The sequence below is a fragment of the Crotalus tigris genome, unplaced genomic scaffold (assembly GCF_016545835.1).
Source record: "Crotalus tigris isolate CLP2741 ecotype Arizona unplaced genomic scaffold, ASM1654583v1 scf7180000018848.268983, whole genome shotgun sequence".
Taxonomy (NCBI): domain Eukaryota; kingdom Metazoa; phylum Chordata; class Lepidosauria; order Squamata; family Viperidae; genus Crotalus; species Crotalus tigris.
The window spans coordinates 1,351-20,098 of NW_024097235.1; the positions used below are offsets into that span (position 1 = coordinate 1,351).

The window sequence follows — 18,748 nt, forward strand, 5'->3', positions numbered from 1 at the left end:
TGGCACTGAGATTAATCGGAAGAAGGACTTTTGCTAAGATCAAATGAAATGTCAAAACAGGAATGATTGACTGGATTGGGATTAAGGGCTCCGTCTGGCTTAGACACCAAAGCTAGTTGCAAATCCTCAGTCTACAACCATAATTGAGCCTGGAATTACCATCATAACTCATCGTGGTTATTCACCAGACCCAACTGTCCGACAGTTTTTGTGACAGTCATTAAGCAAACACCATAGTAATTAAGCACACCCGTTATACTGTTATTCTGTGATGGGGTACTAAATGTGGAATGTGGGGTGAATCCAGTATGTGGGATATCCAGTCCAAACAGTATGAAGGGCCTAATATGATAGAACAGTGGTTCTCAACCTGTGGGTCAGGACCCCATTTGGGGTCGAACGACCATTTCACGGGGGTCGCCAAACAATGCAGTCCACCATTTTTTCCCCCTTTTCCTTAGCTGTGCTACTCCCTTTTATTCTATTGGCTTTTGAAAGCCAATAGAATAGACTCTCTTGAATAGAGTCTAATTCTATTGGCTTTCAAAAGTCAATAGGAATTGTCCAGGCTGTCTCTGCCCTGCTGAGCCCGCCAAAAGTCCCATTCTGCAAACGGTGCTGCACCAGTTGAGTAGTCCTCGACTTACGACCAGTTGAGTAGTCCTCGACTTACGACCGGTTGAGTAGTCCTCGACTTACGACCGGTTGGAGGTCGCGGCATTACAAAAGTTGAGAACCACTGTGATAGAAGGTTTTGCATCTCAGAGAGAGAAAGTGAGAATTAATTGCACGAGAAATATTGGGTGATTGAAGAGTGATTCCAATGAACTAGGACAGGGGTAGGTAACCTTGGCTCTTCTATGACTAGTGGACTTCAACTTCCTGCTGGCTCAAGAATTCTGGGGGTTGAAGTCCATGAGTCATAAAAGAGCCAAGGTTGCCTACCCCTGAACTAGGAGATTATTCCACCTGCTTTATCGCTCATAGGAGCTGCTTTAATTGAGTTTTTATACAGGTGGTGCTCAAGTTACGCTCGTAACAGAGTCTGTCCATTAACGGTGATAAGTTGTGTCTGTTGTAAAAAGGGACACCCACGTGAAGGACCCTATTTTATGACCTTTTTTGCAGCGGTCGTTAAGTAAATACGATGGTCGTAAAGTGACCACCACGGTTAAATGACCGCCATTAAACAAACCAGTTGTTTGCTATGGCCCGCTTTTTGCCGAAAACAGGAAGCAAATTCAGGGTTTTGGCAAACCGTCCTAAAACAGGGTCTTGTGACTTTGGGACAGTGCAAATGGTCATAAATGCAGGCCGGTTGCTGAGCACCCGAAATACAGTCGCGTCGCTGCAGAGGGGAGGGGGGCTGCCCGGTCTTTGTCATAAGTATCCCCCAGGTAAGTCTGTCAGAAATTTGACAGTCTCTAAATGACCCAGTCATAAGTCAAGGACTACCTATAATCAGTGGTGGGATTCAGCCGGTTTGCACCACTTTGGCAGAACTGGTAGCTAATGTTTTGTTGCCCAGGCCCAGAATGGACTTCCGGAAGTGACATCCACACAGAGAACCGGTTGTTCACTTATTTGAAATCCCCCACTGTGGTGGCGAATGTATGGCATGGGTGCCAGAGGCGGCACTCAGAGCCCTCTCTGTGGGCACGCGCATCGTTGCCCCAGTCGTAGGCCTTCAGCTGGGTTTTATAAAACCTTTTCGCTTTACGCCTCTGCCGCTGTGTACCAAAAAAAAAGGTTCAATCAATCAATTTCAACTTCTCGCGGGGAAAAAAAAGATCTCGCAAAGTTGGAATTGATTGATTAAACTTTTTAGTCCCACCCAGTCTGCCGTTACCACTGCAGCCACGCCCCCCCAATGGGCCACACCCAGCCAATGGGCCACACCCAGCCAGCACCCGACGATGCATAAGTGGGTTTTGGGTTGCAGTTTGGGCACTCGGTCTCTAAAAGGTTTGCCATCACTGGCCTAGAACCATGTTAGAACTCTATAGAGCAGTTTCTGAAATATCGGATGATAGCTTTATTATTTCTCCATTTGCCTTCCAAAGTAAGTTTGGAACGTGCATCCAGTGGTCCAGGGCATGTCCATGCTTCTGTACAGGGTCCTCTGTTCCATCTGCCGTGAAGCGCTTAGCATCTAGGGTGAGTTTCTTTTAGTTCCTTCACTTCCTGCTTACCTGGTCAAGGTTTGGGCTCCACCACCTATCCCAACAGCTTCCTTTTATTTCTTATTTGGTCATGCTCACCTGTTGAATTCCCTGTTCCTACAAGGAATGGTTAGAAGACCTAAGTGCAGGTAATCTTTGACTTACAACAATTCATTTAGGGACTGTATGATTGTTTTCATACTTTGAGCATCCCCACGGTCCCTGTAATCAAAATTCAGCTGCTTGACAAGCGACTCATATTTATGACATTGCAGTGTTCCGGGGTCACGGGATCCCCTTTTTACCATCTTCCGACAAGCAAAGAAGTCAGGGGGGAAGCCAGGTTAACAATTCTGTAACTAACTTAAACAGCTGGAGTGATTCACTTAACAATTGCGATAAGTCGTTAAACGGGGCAAAATTCACTTTACGATTGTCTTGCTTGGCCACAGAAATTTTGGGCTCAGTTGTGGTCGTAGGCTGAGGACTCCCTTTGTGTTTAGTTTGCAGGAGAGAAGGTCTGGAGGAGATACGAGGGTCTTCTTCAACTATCTGGAGGGCTGTCATGTTCAGATGCGTTCTGACTCACCCCAGAGAGTTGGAGTTGGATGGACGTTCGAGGATGTAGATACAGATTTGACACGAGGGAGAACCTCTTGACAGAGCAAGAGCTGTCAATCAGTGGAATGGACAGCTTTAAGACTTGTGGACTTCAGCTCCCAGAATGACCCAGCCAGCTCCCATTTTGGGAGTTGACGTCCACAAGTCTTAAATGTCTATGGAGATCCTCCGCCATCCAGGTCATGGCTGTCCCAAAGGTGCTTTTTCACGAGGCAGGTGGACTTCCTTGTTTTTCTTTGAAGACCTTTCGCTTCCAAGAAGCTTCTTCAGTCCAGAGGTCATGAAAAAGCCCCTTTGGGACACAAGTCTTAAAGTTTGGAGATCCCTGGTATAGAACAACCCATTGTTTTTTTTCCCTTCACTGGAGAATTTCCCCCTTCACTGGAGATTGATTGATTGAAGCTTCTTGGACTAGACGTGAAATGTTTTCCAAGAAAAAAAAAAACCCACAAGAAAGTCCAGTTGCTTTTTGGAATAATCAAGACCTGGAGGGTTGAGAATCTCCATAGACAAGGGGAGGGGTCTCCAGCCCCCAGGCTGCAGCCCCAAACCGGTCCACCCAAGTGATGGGGGAGTGCTCTCACACATGCAGCTCCACTTGCGTCAGCACAAACGGAGCTGCATGTGCTTGCCCGCTGTGTGGGCAGAACCATCCCCTCTCTTTCTCCCCCCCTCCCCATCAGTTTGCAAGGCCAGAAAGGTTGGGCCTTAGACTTTAGGATTCTTGAATCTATGCTCGCTGGTGCAGGGATGGGAATCCTGTGTCCCTCCAGATCTGGCTGGACTACAGTTCCCAATCCCAACCCCTTTTGCCCCAGGTGGCTGAGTTGCTAAGAGTTTGGTTTCATCACCGTCTGGAGAACTTCCATTTTCTCATAACTGAGTTGCTGGCGGCTTCTCAAGCACCATCAGCAAAAGCCCGGTACCTACAAAGTGGATTATGAAGATGAGCACTGTGGATTAAGGAGATAGGATATATTTGATTGGATGCTTAGGTGCAGAAATTTATTTCCGGAGCCAAAAGGGACAACCTCCGTGTTGTCTCATAAGTACTCGTTCTGGATTTTATGCCTCCAACTTTTCTGATTGAAATCATTTTAACTGAGGCAAAACAAGGAGCCTTATAATTATTTTCCCCTTGATGGGAAGTCATTATTCTTACACACCTCACCATCTTCTTGGCCCCTGATTCTCATCCAGGCAGGCAGAGCTCCTTGTTCTCAAGTTGGCTGAATAGCTGAACCGTATACATGAAGCCTAATTCACAATTATAAAAGCTTCCTTTCTTAAGTCACCGAGAAATGATTTTTCTTTATGATGGACAACCCAGTGTGTGAAGATTACAACTTTGACCTGATTGGCATCCCATCGCAGCACGACGAGGCACTGGACTTAATTAGTGGAAGAATGCCTTTTTCCATCTCTTCAGTAATTACTCACTGCCTTGCTGGTGCAAAGAGGGAGAGCTGAACCATGGTGCAAATGCTTTCCATGCTCGGTGACTGATCTGGTGCATTCTGCCTTTTTTTAGACATGTTCTAATTGCTTTGTTCCTGTCTGGTTTCTTTTCTTTTTTTCCCCTCCTCTCTGCCCCACAGGTAGAAAATGTCAAGTTGCTAGATCGTTATACCAACAAGAAAGCAGCAAATGGGACGCTGTATTTGACGGCTACTCATCTGATCTACGTGGACACCTCAACTGAAGTTCGAAAAGAGACATGGGTAATAGCAATTTTCCAGACCACTGAGAACCAAACGGTTCTTGTCTTGCAAAAGCTAAGCTCATTTCCACTTTTTTTAGTAGAGGTAGTCTTTTACCTACGGCTGGCCATTAGGCAACAGTTAAATTGCTAAGTTACAACAGAGCCACCCAAAAAGAAAGAGAACTTATGACTCAAGTTCTCAAGTTCTTACAGGTGCCCCTTCTAGCAGTCCCATGAACACAGCACTGGGCCCACATTTAGAGTGGGTCATGTGATCGTTATTTACAAGGCTTTTGCTGAAAACTCGTGTTTACTTCTGGTTTTTGCAAAAATGCCCCATAGCAAACAGTGGATTCCCTTAACAATTGTGGTGTTTGCTATATGACTACGATGTTCCCTTAGCGGTCAATGCCAAAAATCTTGTAAAATCAAGTCTGGTGATGTGCTGATTGCCACAGCTTATGGCCGTAATGGGCAGGCTTCATTTTAGCTGTAAGTCGAGAACTAGCTGTGATGGACTTAATCTAAACAGTCTGGTTCAGGGGTCTTCAAACTTGGCCCTTTTATGACTTGTGGACTTCAACTCCCAGAATTCCCTCAGCCAGCATGCCTAACCCTGGTCCGGTTAGTCCCTAACTAGCTGCCCGGTAGATGCTGAAGATTGCAAGCATTAACCAGGTTGTAGATGACTGTATTTGGTGAACGGCTCCTAAGCAACATTTGAACATGAGATTCTTGATGGATCAGAGCCACCAAAGTCAACAGTCAACAGGCTACGAAGACCCTGAAAATCTATAGCTCAGTTTTCAGCACATTGTGTTTGGAAATATATTCTGTAGAGCAGTGATTCTCAACCTGTGGTCTGCGGATCCTGTGGGGGGGGGGAAACGATGTCACAGGGGGTCCGCAAAGGCTTGAAGAAATTTTTTTTTAAAATTTTTTATTTTTAAACCAACAAAACAAAACAATACATAACACACATACACACACAGTATATACTCCTCCCCCTTTTTTTAACAGCAATTTTGTAACGGTAATCTATTATTTACATTCCCCCCCCCTTTATTCTTCTTTAGAATATTTGTCCTTGTTGCCCTGTTGTTTCTTATTTGCATTTTTGGCTTGAAGAAATATTATGATTTAAATCCTAAGTCTTGGAGGTCCATGGCCATGGTCTGTGGCCACAAAAGGTATTTAAAGGGGCTCCCTAGTGAAGAAAAAGTTGAGAACCACTGCTGTAGAGCTGTTATTAAATGTTTGAACATGCGTATCACATTTATTTTCAGAAATGGCTATCAGTTAAGACTATCAGCATCAGCCCTTTGAGGCAAACCGAACTGAGAAACCAAAATTGTGAATGCTAATACTATTTTTATTGTAAGGTTAGATTAACTGACTCTTGCAAGTCTGAATCCACGCCCTTCCCTTATCTTTGAGAAGACTAACGAAGTCAAGGCCATGGTTTTCCCAGTTGCAATGTATGGCCATGGTTTAGTCAAGGCCATGGTTTTCCCAGTTGCAATGTATGGCCATGGTTTAGTCAAGGCCATGGTTTTCCCTGTTGCAATGTATGGCCATGGTTTAGTCAAGGAACGGTTGCGAGAATTGGGTATGTCTAGTTTAACGAAGAGAAGGACAAGGGGGGACATGATAGCAGTATTCCAATATCTCAGGGGCTGCCATAAAGAAGAGGGAATTAAGCTATTTTCCAAAGCACCTGAAGGCAGGACAAGAAGCAACGGGTGGAAACTAATCAAGGAGAGAAGCAACCTAGAACTAAGGAGAAACTTCCTGACAGTGAGAACAATTAATCAGTGGAACAGCTTGCCTCCAGAAGAAGCAGAAATGCTCCAACACTGGAAGTTTTTAAGAAGAGACTGGACAGCCATTGTCCGAAATGGTGTAGGGTTTCGAGCAGGGGGTGGACTAGATGACCAAGGTCCCTTCCAACTTTACTATTATTATTATTAAGGCCATGGTTTTCCCAGTTGCAATGTATGGCCATGGTTTAGTCAAGGCCATGGTTTTCCCAGTTGCAATGTATGGCCATGGTTTAGTCAAGGCCATGGTTTTCCCAGTTGCAATGTATGGCCATGGTTTAGTCAAGGCCATGGTTTTCCCAGTTGCAATGTATGGCCATGGTTTAGTCAAGGCCATGGTTTTCCCAGTTGCAATGTATGGCTGTGAAAGTTGGACCATCAGAAAGGCCGAGCGCCAAAGAATGGAGGCCTTTGAACTACGGTGCTGGCCTAAAGATGCCATCGGCAAAGAGGTCATTGTTCGGTCTTCATTTTCATCCCTGCATGAACACTGCTTTGCTGAGGTCATTTAGTGGAAAGCAAAACGTAAAAATAGTCAAAACAAGGCCTCCTCCCCACTCCCTGAGCAGAATCTGCACTCTCGGCTGGCTGCAAGTTCTCCATTCTTAGCCTTCTACTGCCGAGAAAATCAACTTCTCTAAAATGCCCATAACAGTAAAAAAAAAAAAAAAAAGCCTGCATGACATAAGCCTAAGACTGAAAACCAGGCTTGTCAGTTGCTATATTTTTTCTATCCTGCTCTATGGAGTAGAGAGTCGGTCTCTGACAGAAGGCCACCTGAAGAGACTAGAAGCATTTGAAATGTGGATTGACAGGTGGCTGTTATGTATAAGCTGGGTTGACAAGATCAGAAATGAGGAGGGGATAAGCCGCCTGGGAAAGCCAAGGGAAATCATCAAAACAATTAAAAAACGAAAATTAGAATATTTCGGACATGCGATGCGACACCCAGAAAAATACGGCATGCTCCCTTTAATCCTCCAGGGAAAGATGGAAGGCAAACGAGGTCCAGGCAGAAGAAGAACATCGTGGCTTCAAAATCTAAGGGATTGGTTTGGACAAAACTCAGCAGCACTTTTTCTTGCAGGTGCTGATAAAAACAGGATCGCCAACAGGATCTGATAATGGGTATGGCACAAGAAGAAGAAGAAGAAGAAGCCTCATTCAACACATTATCCTAGATTGCACTCAGGCTTAAAAACGGAGCCATTTTAACGTACAGTGCAGTGCAGTTTTTGTGGGATACGGCCGCTTGAGCAGTAGGAATTCGCCTAGGAGAGAAATCAAAGGGGCAGCCACTTTCATGCCCATCAAATGCATCGTTTCAGAGTTGCAAAATGCAAATTAGTGTTGCCTCTTAACAACCATTCACTTAGGGACCGTTCAAAGTTACGAAGGCACTGGAAGAAGTGACTTACGACCGTTTTTCACACTTACGACCATTGCAGCATCCCCATGGTCACGTGGTCAAAATTCGGGTGCTTGGTAATTGCATATTTATGATGGTCGCAGCGTCCCTGGGGGTCACGTGATCCCCTTTTGCAACCTGAGAAGCTAAGTTAGTGGGGAAGTGAGAATCACTTAGCAGCCGTGTTGTTAACCCAAAACAACTGCAGTGGTTCACTTGATTGTGGCAAGTGAAGTTGTAAATTGGGGCCAAATTCACTTAACAACTGCCTTGCTTAGCCACAAAAATTTGGGGCTTAATTGTGGTCATAAATTGAGGACTGCCTGTATTGGCTTTTGCTATTTTAGCCACAGGAATGTGCACGGTTGACCCACACCGCTACCACCGTTTACTTTTTGTCAAGGTTGGAAGACCAGCCTTAATGTGCGACGGACGTTGCTTCTTGACTTGCAAATCAGTCCGGGGAGAGAGAAGAGGTGTGGAGTGCAAACTTTGAAGATGTAAGGAAGCAGACTGTGGGAACCAAGGTCAATTGCCAGGAGTCTGGCCGGATCTAGAAATGCTTTCTCACAACAATGTCTTGCACCTTGATTGGGCAGCGTGACCTGACACGGAAAGAGGAGGAGGAAATCAATGTTTTTAGTCCAGTCTCTTCTTAAAAACTTCCAGTGTTGGAGCATTCACTGTTTCTGGAGGCAGTGTGTTCCACTGGTTAATTGTTCTCACTGTCAGTCTCCTTAGTTCTCGGTTGCTTCTCTCCTTGATGAGTTTCCATCCGTTGCTTCTTGTCCTGCCTTCAGGAGCTTTGGAGAATAGCTTGACTCCCTCTTCTTTGGGGCAGCCCCTGAGATATTGGAACACTGCTATCATGTCCCCCTTCGTCCTTCTCTTCATTAAACTAGACATACCCAATTCCAGCAACCATTCCTTATATGCTTTAGCCTCCAGTCCCCGAAATGGTATAGGGTTTCCTGCCTGAGCAGGGGGTTGATGACCTCCAAGGTCCCTTCCAACTTTTTACTACTATTACTACTACTACTATAGTGACCTGGGTGAGGTCTGGTCAGAGCCGGTTTTACTTTCATATGTGCCAATATGGCGTACTCAGTAAAGTGTTGCATTTCGAGTTTGAAACATCTCAGAGGCAGCGGTGGGATTCAGCCGGTTCGCACCACTAGAATGGACTTCCGGAAGCGGCATCCACATAGAGAACCAGTGGTTCCCCTATTTGAATCCCACCGCTGCTCAGAGGTTTGCTTGGTTGGGTTCGCTAGTCGGAACTTGTTCTCTTGTTTTCTCCAGATCCTCCACCACCACGTAGCTACCGTGGAGAAGCTACCGCTGAATGCCTCCGGATGCCAGTTGCAAATTCGTTGCAAGAACTTCCGCGTAGCTCGCTTTCTGATGGTACAAGAACGAGACTGTCACGAAGTCTATAGCTCTTTGCTGAAACTCTCGCAACCAGGTGCGTGTGGCGCACAGTTCCATTTGTTGCCTGTTCCGGGGCTGTTACGTGGTAGCGGCCTCTTCTCCCTGACTTTTAAATGCCTCTTTCCCTGGGGAGCAGAGCTTTTCCCAGGCTGTGCTGAAAGGGGTTAGGCCAGTGGTGGCAAACCTATGGCACGGGTGCCAGAGGCGGCACTCAGAGCCCTCTCTGTGGGCACGCGTGCCATCACCCCAGTCCTAGGCCTTCAGCTGGGTTTTATAAAACCTTTTCGCTTTAGGCCTCAGCTTTTTAGGCTCTCAGCCTGCCCAGAACCTAATGGACCATGCTGGGCCACCTCTGAAGATATCTAACATGGATTGACATTTAGCTGCATCACACATTATTCAGTTCCTCTCCTGAACACACCTGGCTGGCCTGCCAAGCAGGGGAATTTTGCTTTCATTTCCCGGATTAGAAAGTATGAGATTGCCAGAAACGGGGAAGAGGAGTCTATAGAATTAAAGGGCTACAGCTCTTTCTCTCTTCAAGCCATTCTAGCCAGAAAGGTGGTCATGTTCTAATGCAATGGTGGCAAACCTGTGGCACGGGTGCCAGAGGCGGCACTCAGAGCCCTCTCTGTGGGCACACGCGCCATTGCCCCAGTCCTAGGCCTTCAGCTGGGTTTTATAAAACCTTTTCGCTTTAGGCCTCCGCCGCCATGTGCAAAAAAAAAAAAAAAGGTTCAATCAGTCAATTTCAACTTCTCGCAGGAAAAAAAAGATCTTGCAAAGCTGGAATTGATTGATTGAACTTTTTAGTCCCACCCAGTCTGCCGTTATCACTGCAGCCACGCCCACCCAATGGGCCACACCCCCAATTGGCCACACCCAGCCAATGGGCCACACCCACCTGGTACCCGACAATGCATAAGTGGGTTTTGGGTTGCAGTTTGGGCACTCGGTCTCTAAAAGGTTTGCCATCACTGGGTTAGGCTCAGTTGCTCTGGTTTTTATTCTAGCCGTTACCGTTCAAGCATTCTTTGTGCTGGATGCTGGGCCATTGAAGCGCTAGGGAGGAAAACTAGGCACAGGAGTAAGTGGAAGAAAAAAAGCCCTTTTATTATTTTATTAATATTTTATTTTATTATTAAAAGTTATGCTTAAGGCTAGTCTAGTCTAGTCTAGAGAAAAGAAGGACTAGGAGTGACATGATAGCAGTATTCCAGTATTTGAGGGGCTGCCACAAAGAAGAGGGGGTCAAATTATTCTCCAAAGCACCAGAAGGCAGGATGAGAAACAATGGTTGGAATCTGATCAAAGAGAGAAGCAACCTGGAAATAAGAAATTGGAAAGACTTTCCTTCAGAAGTTTTGGGTGCTCCATCACTGGAGGTTTTTAAGAAGAGACTGGACAGCCACTTGTCTGAAATAGTATAGGGTCTCTTACTTGGGCATGGGGTTGGACTAGAAACGTTCAAGGTCCCTTCTGTTAGTTCTAAGCAACAGTATCTTTAAACAATAGTGTATAGACATTTTTATTGGAAAAAAAAAAACTAATAACAAAATGGCTGCTTGTAGTTTTATCTGCCAGAGCCGAAAGGGTTCTTGCGAATTGTCTTGGGGCTTATTAACTTTCTAGGTTTATTTTTAAATCTGCAGGATATGTTAGATGCAAATTCAATAAAACAGAATAGAAATTAAAGGAAGAACTTATTTGTAATATCGTTGTATGCAGGGGCAGTGGTTAAGATTTGGTCTCAGAGGCCCAAATGGCTGATTTTTGCCTTTCAAAATTGCTTTTGTGCTTTAGTGAAACCCGAAGAACTTTACGCCTTCTCTTACAATCCCAAAACCCCTGAAGGCAGCCGAGAGACGGGCTGGAAGTCGATAGATGTCAAAGCCGATTACCTGCGGATGGGCATTGAGAGCAGCTCCTGGGAAATCAGCAACGTCAACAAGGATTACGAGGTGAGCTGGCCTCTGCTTTGGGTCTGCTATCTAGGCAGGTAGATAGCAGACCCAGATTCTGCAGGTAGTCCTCGACTTACGGACCACGACTGAGAACAGAATTTCTGTTACCAAGAGATGCGATCATTGAGTCACACCCCATTTTACCATTTCTTAAAAGTGAATTGTGCGAGCATTAAGCAAGTCCAAGATTTTGCTTGCCAGTTTCGACAACCCCTGCGAAAGTTGCCAACGGCGTTCACGCGACCCATTTGGGGATGCTTCAACCAGCCGTCGTAAATACATTCCGGTTGCCAAGCACCCAAATTGCAGTCACATGACTGTGGCGACACTAGGAAGGCTGTAAGTGCAACGGTTGTAAGTGACTTTTTTAGCACTTTTGTTGTTAAACAAATGGTCGTTAAGTCAAGGATGACCTGTAGCGCAGCTCTGCTCAACTGTAAATCTGTAAGAAACGGTTTTGCAAGTGAAGTGACCATCAGTAAATAACTGAAGATAGTTTCATCCATCTCTTTGTCCTAGATTTGCAGCACCTATTCCCGGGAACTGGTCGTGCCTAAAGCCGCTGCTAGGGCGATGGTCTTGGGAAGCGCGAAGTTCCGAAGCCGAGGTCGGATACCTGTGCTTTCCTACTTCTACAAAGAGAATAACGTTAGTCATGCTGTTTTTTGTTTTCTATGGGCCTGCTGTTTTTTTCCCCAGCTTACAACAGTGAAAGTCACATTGTTTAACAGGATAAGACGATGAGATGAAATGAGATAAGATAGATGATAGGGTAGGGTAGGGTAGGGTAAGGTAAGGTAAGATAGGACAGGATAGGATAGGAAGACATGATAAGATAAGACAAGACAAGATAAGACAAGATGACGATGAGGTAAGATATAATATAAGATAAGATAAGATAAGATAAGATAAGCTTTATTGTCATTTTTTCTGTGAACACACTGGCACACATTAAAAAATGAAATTCTGATGCCCATACACATACAGTATATGCACATAGATATACAAATGGTATAAATACACACACACAAAGCCCCTTCCCCGAAGGTAACAAAGAAACCAATCATGGAGAGGATGTGTAGCTTCCCAGACAATCCTGCGGATCCTATTCAAACATTGCTTCTATGCTTTCCAAAAAATGTTGCCATCAAAACTGCAGGGGACTACTCCGTTCAATTGCTAGGAGTCAAAAAATGGTTTAAAGACACCAAAAAAAGGGGGGGGGGGAGGTCTCATTAAAGCAGCCGTTTCATTTTCTCTATTGTTAAAGCAGCTGCAACAAGCTAAAACAGCCATGTTCTAGGGCAGGGGTGTCAAACTCAATTTCATTGAGGGCCGCATCAGCATTGCGGTTGCCCTCAGGGGAGGCGGCCTACTGGGTGGGTGTGGATGGAGTGGGTGTGGCCTATTGGGTGGGCATGGCCAGCTCTACATTGTTTGCGTCAAGGGTGCCTGGGCAGGAGTGGGACAGATCTGAGGGTCTCTGGCAGAAGGGGATGGGACCGGGGCAAGCACCAAGGCATGGTCCATTTCTTCATTCCTCACAAAGGGTGACACCTCCCCAGCATGCACCCAGGTAGTGGGGCTGATGCGGCAGGGGCTGGTTCCTCGCTGTTTCCAGACGGCCTTGTGGAGCTAAGACTGAATGCATTTCAGCATGGATGGCCACCACAAAATTGTACATTGGCTCCCGGACGGCCAGGGCCAAGGCAGCGGGGGCCGTTCCCTCACTGTCTCCAGAATGGCTTCGTGGGCCACATGAAACCACTTTGCGGGCCACGTCCGGCCCCCGGGGCCTTGTGTTTGACATGTCTGTTCTAGAGGGCCTTTTCTGAATCAAACATGAAGTTTTGCAGCGCTGGATTCAAGGCACCTGCATGTGTTAAAAAAACGCCAGCAGCCCTTGGAAGATACCGTGTCAGGCTGTGTCTCCTTTAATGCATGCAAGTATTTGGAATCCAGCTGTGGCCAGTGTTCTGTATGGTCACTGGATTTTGGAGAGGGCAGTTGACTGCTCAAATTTTCTGCTGATTGCAGCAACTCCCTGCGTTGGACCTTAGGGGAATATGTGCCATCAAGTTCAATTTTGTGAAGATCTAGATGGCAACTTTCCATTTAGAGCAGCTTAAAAGCCGTCCTGTGTTTTTTTTTTTCAATCCTCAAAATGAGTCACACAAGGCAGTCTTCAACTAATTACATCTCATCTCTGCTAATCTCATCTTTTTGAACCCGAGGGAAATAGCTCGGAGTAGATAATTTCTTTTATTACTTGGCTGATTGAGGGGCCGGGTTTTATTGTGGAATAAACCGCTGAGCTGTTGAGTTGCCAGCTTCGTTGTTTCTGTCGTGCTCTCCCCTCAAGGCTGGGCAAACTGACTTTGCGAATGGATTTAAAATTCTGGGGGAAATTTCCCTTTAGCATTCTTTGGTTCGCTTGCATTCCTTTCTCAGCATTTTGGCCACATCGATGGGAAATAAATGCAAGGTGATGAAGCAGCAAAAGAAGGAGAAAGCAAAATGATCACGCCTCCTCGGAAAACACAGAACCTGTATGTAGAATTTTATTTGAAGCCTCCCATGATGGGTTGGGAGATACAGGTAGTCCTTGACAAGTTGGGACAAGAATTTCCGTTACTAAGCAAGGCTGTTTCCGATATTCACGCAGGCCCATGTAAACGCCTCTTGGGGGCCTTTCAAGAGTTGCATCCAAGTTGAAAAGGAAGAGCAGGGACATCAGGGCCTGGTTCTGAATGTCTCACCTGTTACATTCCATACCTCCTTTGTATTGCAGGCCGCCATCTGCAGGTGCAGCCAGCCTTTGTCTGGATTTAGCACTCGCTGCCTGGAAGACGAACAGCTGCTGCAGGCGATTCGGGAAGCCAATGCTGGGAGTCGGTTCATGTACGTGGTAGACACGAGGCCAAAGGTACTTCTTCCCTGAAACCTCAGAGGTCGGCTTAATTTACAGCAGGGGTGTCCAAGCTTTAAGATTTGTGGACTTCGACTCCCAGAATTCGCCAGCCCGCATGGATGCTAGGGAATTCTGGGAGTTGAAGTCCACAGGTATTAAAGATGCCAAGGTTGGACAGCCCTGATTTACAACTTTGATGCTGAGTTTGGCTCGGTCCATAGGACACCATCTTTAAAAGGGTGGAAGAGACATTTTTAAGTTCAGTTAATTTATTTTGTCAATCTGGTGCTTTGACTGCTCTTCTGAATAGTTGGTGCTCAGTCCAAAATGCGATCATGGTTAGGTGGCTGATCCGAAAGTCATAGCTCTGCCATAACTGGCATCCTGGCTGGGAATTCTGAAAATCGCTAACCTAACCATTCCAGAGGGTGCTTGATTTGGAAAAGTTGCCATAAAGTTTGCTTTGGCTTTGTCCGTTTTATTTTTCTTCATTAGCTGCCTTTTCAGGACGTGGGGAAAACAGAGTAAATTTGTGCAGTACCTCAAACAAGGCTTAACATTTAAACATGGTGAAGGACTCATACAGCAAGTGTACGGCAATTAACATATGATCAGTTAGTGGACAACCACTTAAATGTGAGCCAGCCGTGTGTTGCAGCTGCCAAAAAAGCCAACACAGTGCTAGGTTGCAATAACAGAGAGATAGAATCAAGATCACGCGAAGTGTTAGTGCCACTTTGTAATGCCTTGGTAAGGCCACACTTGAAATACTGCATCCAGTTTTGGTCACCATGTTTTTAAAAAAAGATGTTGAGAGGTTAATGAATGTTTGTGGGAACTGTTTAGATTAGACAGTCACTTGTCTGAAATGGTATTAGTTCTCCTGCTTGAGCAGGGGGCTGGACTAGAAGATCTCCAAGGTCCCTTCCAGCTCTAAGTCTCGTCTCGTCTAGTCTAATGTCAAGAAGTAATGGTTGGAAGATCATTAAAGAGAGATCCAATCTAGAACTAAGGAGAACTTTCCTAACAATCTGAACAGTTAACCAACGGAATGGCTTTTGCCTTCAGAAGTTATGGGTACTCCATCACTGGAGGTTTTCAAGAAGAGATTGGACAGCATTTGTGTGGAATAATATAGGGTCTCCTGCTCAAACGGGCTTGGATTAGAAGACCTCCAATGTGACTCCTTCCTCCTTATTTATAGCAGGATCCCCTCCAGTTCCAACTTCCCTGGATTTTAGGAGAGATTTAAGCTTGTTCTTTGAACAGGCTCCGGAGACAGATGCGCAATGAAGTTTTCCCTCTTGCAATGCGGTGCTCTGTTTGAATTGAGTTTGATTACCGTCTGTAGCATAAGAGTAGTAATTATTTCTTTTGGTAGTTTCATATGTATGCATCTTTTTTATCCTCGGCTGACAGAAGAGACTAGGGAAGCCAGCTCTAATAAATACGATTGGAGCAGCAAATCTTCCTCATTAATAAGTAAAATGTCACTGGATTTTCCTAGTTGAACGCCATGGCCAACCGAGCTGCTGGGAAGGGCTACGAGAATGTGGATCATTACGAATGCATCCGTTTTAAATTCATCGGCATTGAAAACATCCACGTGATGAGGAGTAGCCTGCAGAAACTCCTGGAAGGTAGGATGTGCTTTGTAGTTGCCTGCTTACGCAGACCCAGATGGAACTTCTGAATGGGAGACCTTAAGCAGACTAAAGTCCTGACTATGTCTTTGGCTTGTTCAGTTTACCTGAGTTCTTAGCAGGCATTGTGCTTTGCAGCGATAAACCACCCAGAAGGAAGATGTTATTTTTTTATTGGGAATGTAAATACTTCGGTGTGACAGTGATGCAGTAATGCATTATAAATGGTCACCATGATGTAAAAAAGATGTTGAGACTCTAGAAAGAGTACAGAGAAGAGCAACAAAGATGATTAGGGGACTGGAGGCTAAAGCATATAAGGAAAGGCTGCTGGAATTGGGTATGTCTAGTTTAATGAAGAGAAGGACGAGGGGGGACATGATAGCAGCGTTCCAGTATCTCAGGGGCTACCCGAAAGAAGAGGGAGTCAAGCTATTCTCCAAGGCGCCTGAAGGCAGGACAAGAAGCAACGGATGGAAACGAATCGAGGAGAGAAGCAACCTAGAACTAAGGAGAAACTTCCTGACAGTTAGAACAATTAACCAGTGGAACAATCTGCCTCCAGAAGCGGTGAATGCTCCAACACTGGAAGTTTTTAAGAAGAGACTGGACAGCCATTTGTCCAAAATGGTATAGGGTTTCCTGCCTGAGCAGGGGATTGAAATAGATGACCTCCAAGGTCCCTTCCAACTTTATTATTATTATTATTATTATTATTATTATTATTATTATTATTATTATTATTATTATTAAAATTGTAATACAGATAGTCTTCAATGTTGCAACCACAATTGAGCCCCAAATTTCTGTTGCTTAAGTGGGACAGTTCAGTGAGCCTCGCCCCATTTTCCGGTCTGTTTTGCCAGTTAAATGAATCGCTGCTGTCGCTAAATGAATCCTTGGTTGTTAAGCGAATCTGGCTTTCTCCAGTGACTTTGCTTGTTGGATATTGGCTGGGAAGCTTATAAATGGCAATCACATGACACCCCCCCCCAGGACAATGTGACCGTCATAGTTAACGTGCCAGGTGCCCAGCGTCCGAATTTTGATCACATGAGGATGCTGCAAAGGTCCAAAGTGCAAAAACCGGTCATAAGTCACTTTTTTCCGTGCCGTTACAACTTCGAACATTCGCTAAAGGAATGATTGTAAGGCAAGGACTATCTGTACTGTGGGGGAGGGATCCCCAAGGGCAGGGCTAGGCAACCTTGGCTCTTTTATGACTCGTGGACTTCAACTCCTAGAATTCCTGAGCCAGCATGGCTCAGCTTGGAAAACTCTCCCTTTCCCTTCAGGATGGCTGGCTCAGGAATTCTGGGAGTTGAAGTCCACGAGTCATAAAAGAGCCAAGGTGGCCTACCTCTGCCCAAGGGGAATGTTGGGATCTCCATCGTCAGCCTGGCGCTTTGCTGGGCTCCTGCTATCAAAGGGGAAGGAAGGAGGGGGGCATTTGGGGCAATCCACACCAGTGTATCTAATATGGGGAATGGGGAGGGGGACAGGACAACGGAAGAAGGCCAGATCACCAGACCGGCTTATACCAGGATCTTCAAGGATGTTTGCCCTGAGAATGGAAGGTTACCAGTTTCGCTCCTCTGAGTTTCTCCAAATATCTCACCGGCATTGCCTTGGCTGGCCAGGGGACCGGCCGTGGAGGGAGGGATTGGGAGTTGGAAAGAATAGCTTTGCATTTTGCATGGGAACTACCAGACTTTTGCTGCCATCAGTTTATTTCAGTAAAAGTTCCTTGGCTTCCGCTCAATGGGAGTCACGAGTCTCGCTTTCCTGAGAGAGCAAACCGGGGCAGGTCTGACCGGGAACCTTTGTGTGGACGCAGAAGTTGTGACTTTACTGGGAGGGCTCTTCGTTGTTACCTGGGCTTTCTCTTACCGAAACCGTGGTTCCTCTTCCTTTTTCAGTGTGTGAAGCAAAGTCTCCTTCAATGAGCGACTTCCTCACAGGACTGGAGAACTCCGGCTGGTTGCGACACATTAAAGCCGTGATGGATGCAGGAGTCTTCCTGGCTAAAGTAAAAGAACATTTTGCATAATTCCTGGGATATATTGCACGCTCACTGGCGTGCAGCCTTTCTTTTTGTGGGGGGAGGTAAAGTGAGAGCTTGGAAGAAAACGTGGAAAAATGAGCGATGGGCAGTTTCAGATTTCACCAGGTTTGTGTACAGAGATGGCTTCAGCTGCACCCAGGAGGCAAAGTATTCGTCATCAACGTCAATTTGAAATACTTTTTGGGTAGGAGGTGTTAGGAGGTCTGTAACATCCTGGAGGCAAGATAAGTGAAGAAAAAAATCTCTGTTTTTTGGGATGTTAAAATCTGGAGGCTAAAAGTATGACGAACAGTTGAGGGAGCTAGGCGTGTCTAGCTTATCGAAGAGAAGGATTAGGGGTGACAGGAAAGCTGTCTTCCAGTATCTTAAGACGGGTTCCCAACCTGCAGGCCACGGAACAGGCTGGCCAGGGCAGGCACGTGTGTGTGCGCGCTCACTCCCACTCGCACTAGCGCTGCTGCAAAAACAGCGCCGTATGGCAAAAACGGGGTGATGCTAGCGCCCACGCAGCAAAAAGTGCTAGTGAGTGTCGCGGGCGCTAGCACTGCCCTGTTTGTGTGCGCATGTGAGGGTGCATAAAATGCTTCCCTTTCCCTATCCCTCCTGTCCAACAGAGAAAGTTTGGAGACTTCTGCCTTAAGAGGCTGTCGCAGAGAAGAGGGGATTGGTTTATTCTTCACAGCACAGGACAAGAAGTAATGGGTGGAAGCTTTTTAAAGAGAGATTCAGCCTTGAAGTGAGCAGAAATTTCCTGCTTAATTAGTGGGAGAGCTCGCCTCCCAAGAGTTGTCGGTGCTCCTTCACTAGAAGTTTTCAAGAAAAGATTAGACCACAAGTCGACCTCTGAGCCTTCTCTTGCGGCTCCCAGCCTTTTCTGCCATTTGCAGAGACAGAGACAGAGAGGCACTTGCACTTCCCTTCTCTCTCTCTCTCTCTCTCTCTCTCTCTCTCTCTCTCTCTCTGTGTGTGTGTGTGTGTGTGTGTGTGTGTGGAGAGAGAGAGGAAAGAGAAAGAGGGAGAG

At 45.9% G+C, this 18,748-nt stretch overlaps 1 protein-coding gene across 1 annotated transcript in view; it reads left to right on the plus strand.

Annotated features, from left to right (window-relative positions):
- Nucleotides 1–4,291: 4,291 nt before the first annotated feature.
- Nucleotides 4,292–18,748, plus strand: part of MTMR8 (myotubularin related protein 8) — a gene marked incomplete at its 5' end in the record, with an annotated part of 29,747 nt that continues 15,290 nt past the window's right edge. The window contains 7 exons of the mRNA XM_039356972.1: nt 4,292–4,504; nt 9,016–9,178; nt 10,948–11,105; nt 11,628–11,756; nt 13,900–14,034; nt 15,527–15,659; nt 17,582–17,691. Coding sequence (XP_039212906.1) covers nt 4,292–4,504; nt 9,016–9,178; nt 10,948–11,105; nt 11,628–11,756; nt 13,900–14,034; nt 15,527–15,659; nt 17,582–17,691 — 1,041 coding nt within the window. The remainder of the gene's footprint in view (nt 4,505–9,015; nt 9,179–10,947; nt 11,106–11,627; nt 11,757–13,899; nt 14,035–15,526; nt 15,660–17,581; nt 17,692–18,748) is intronic.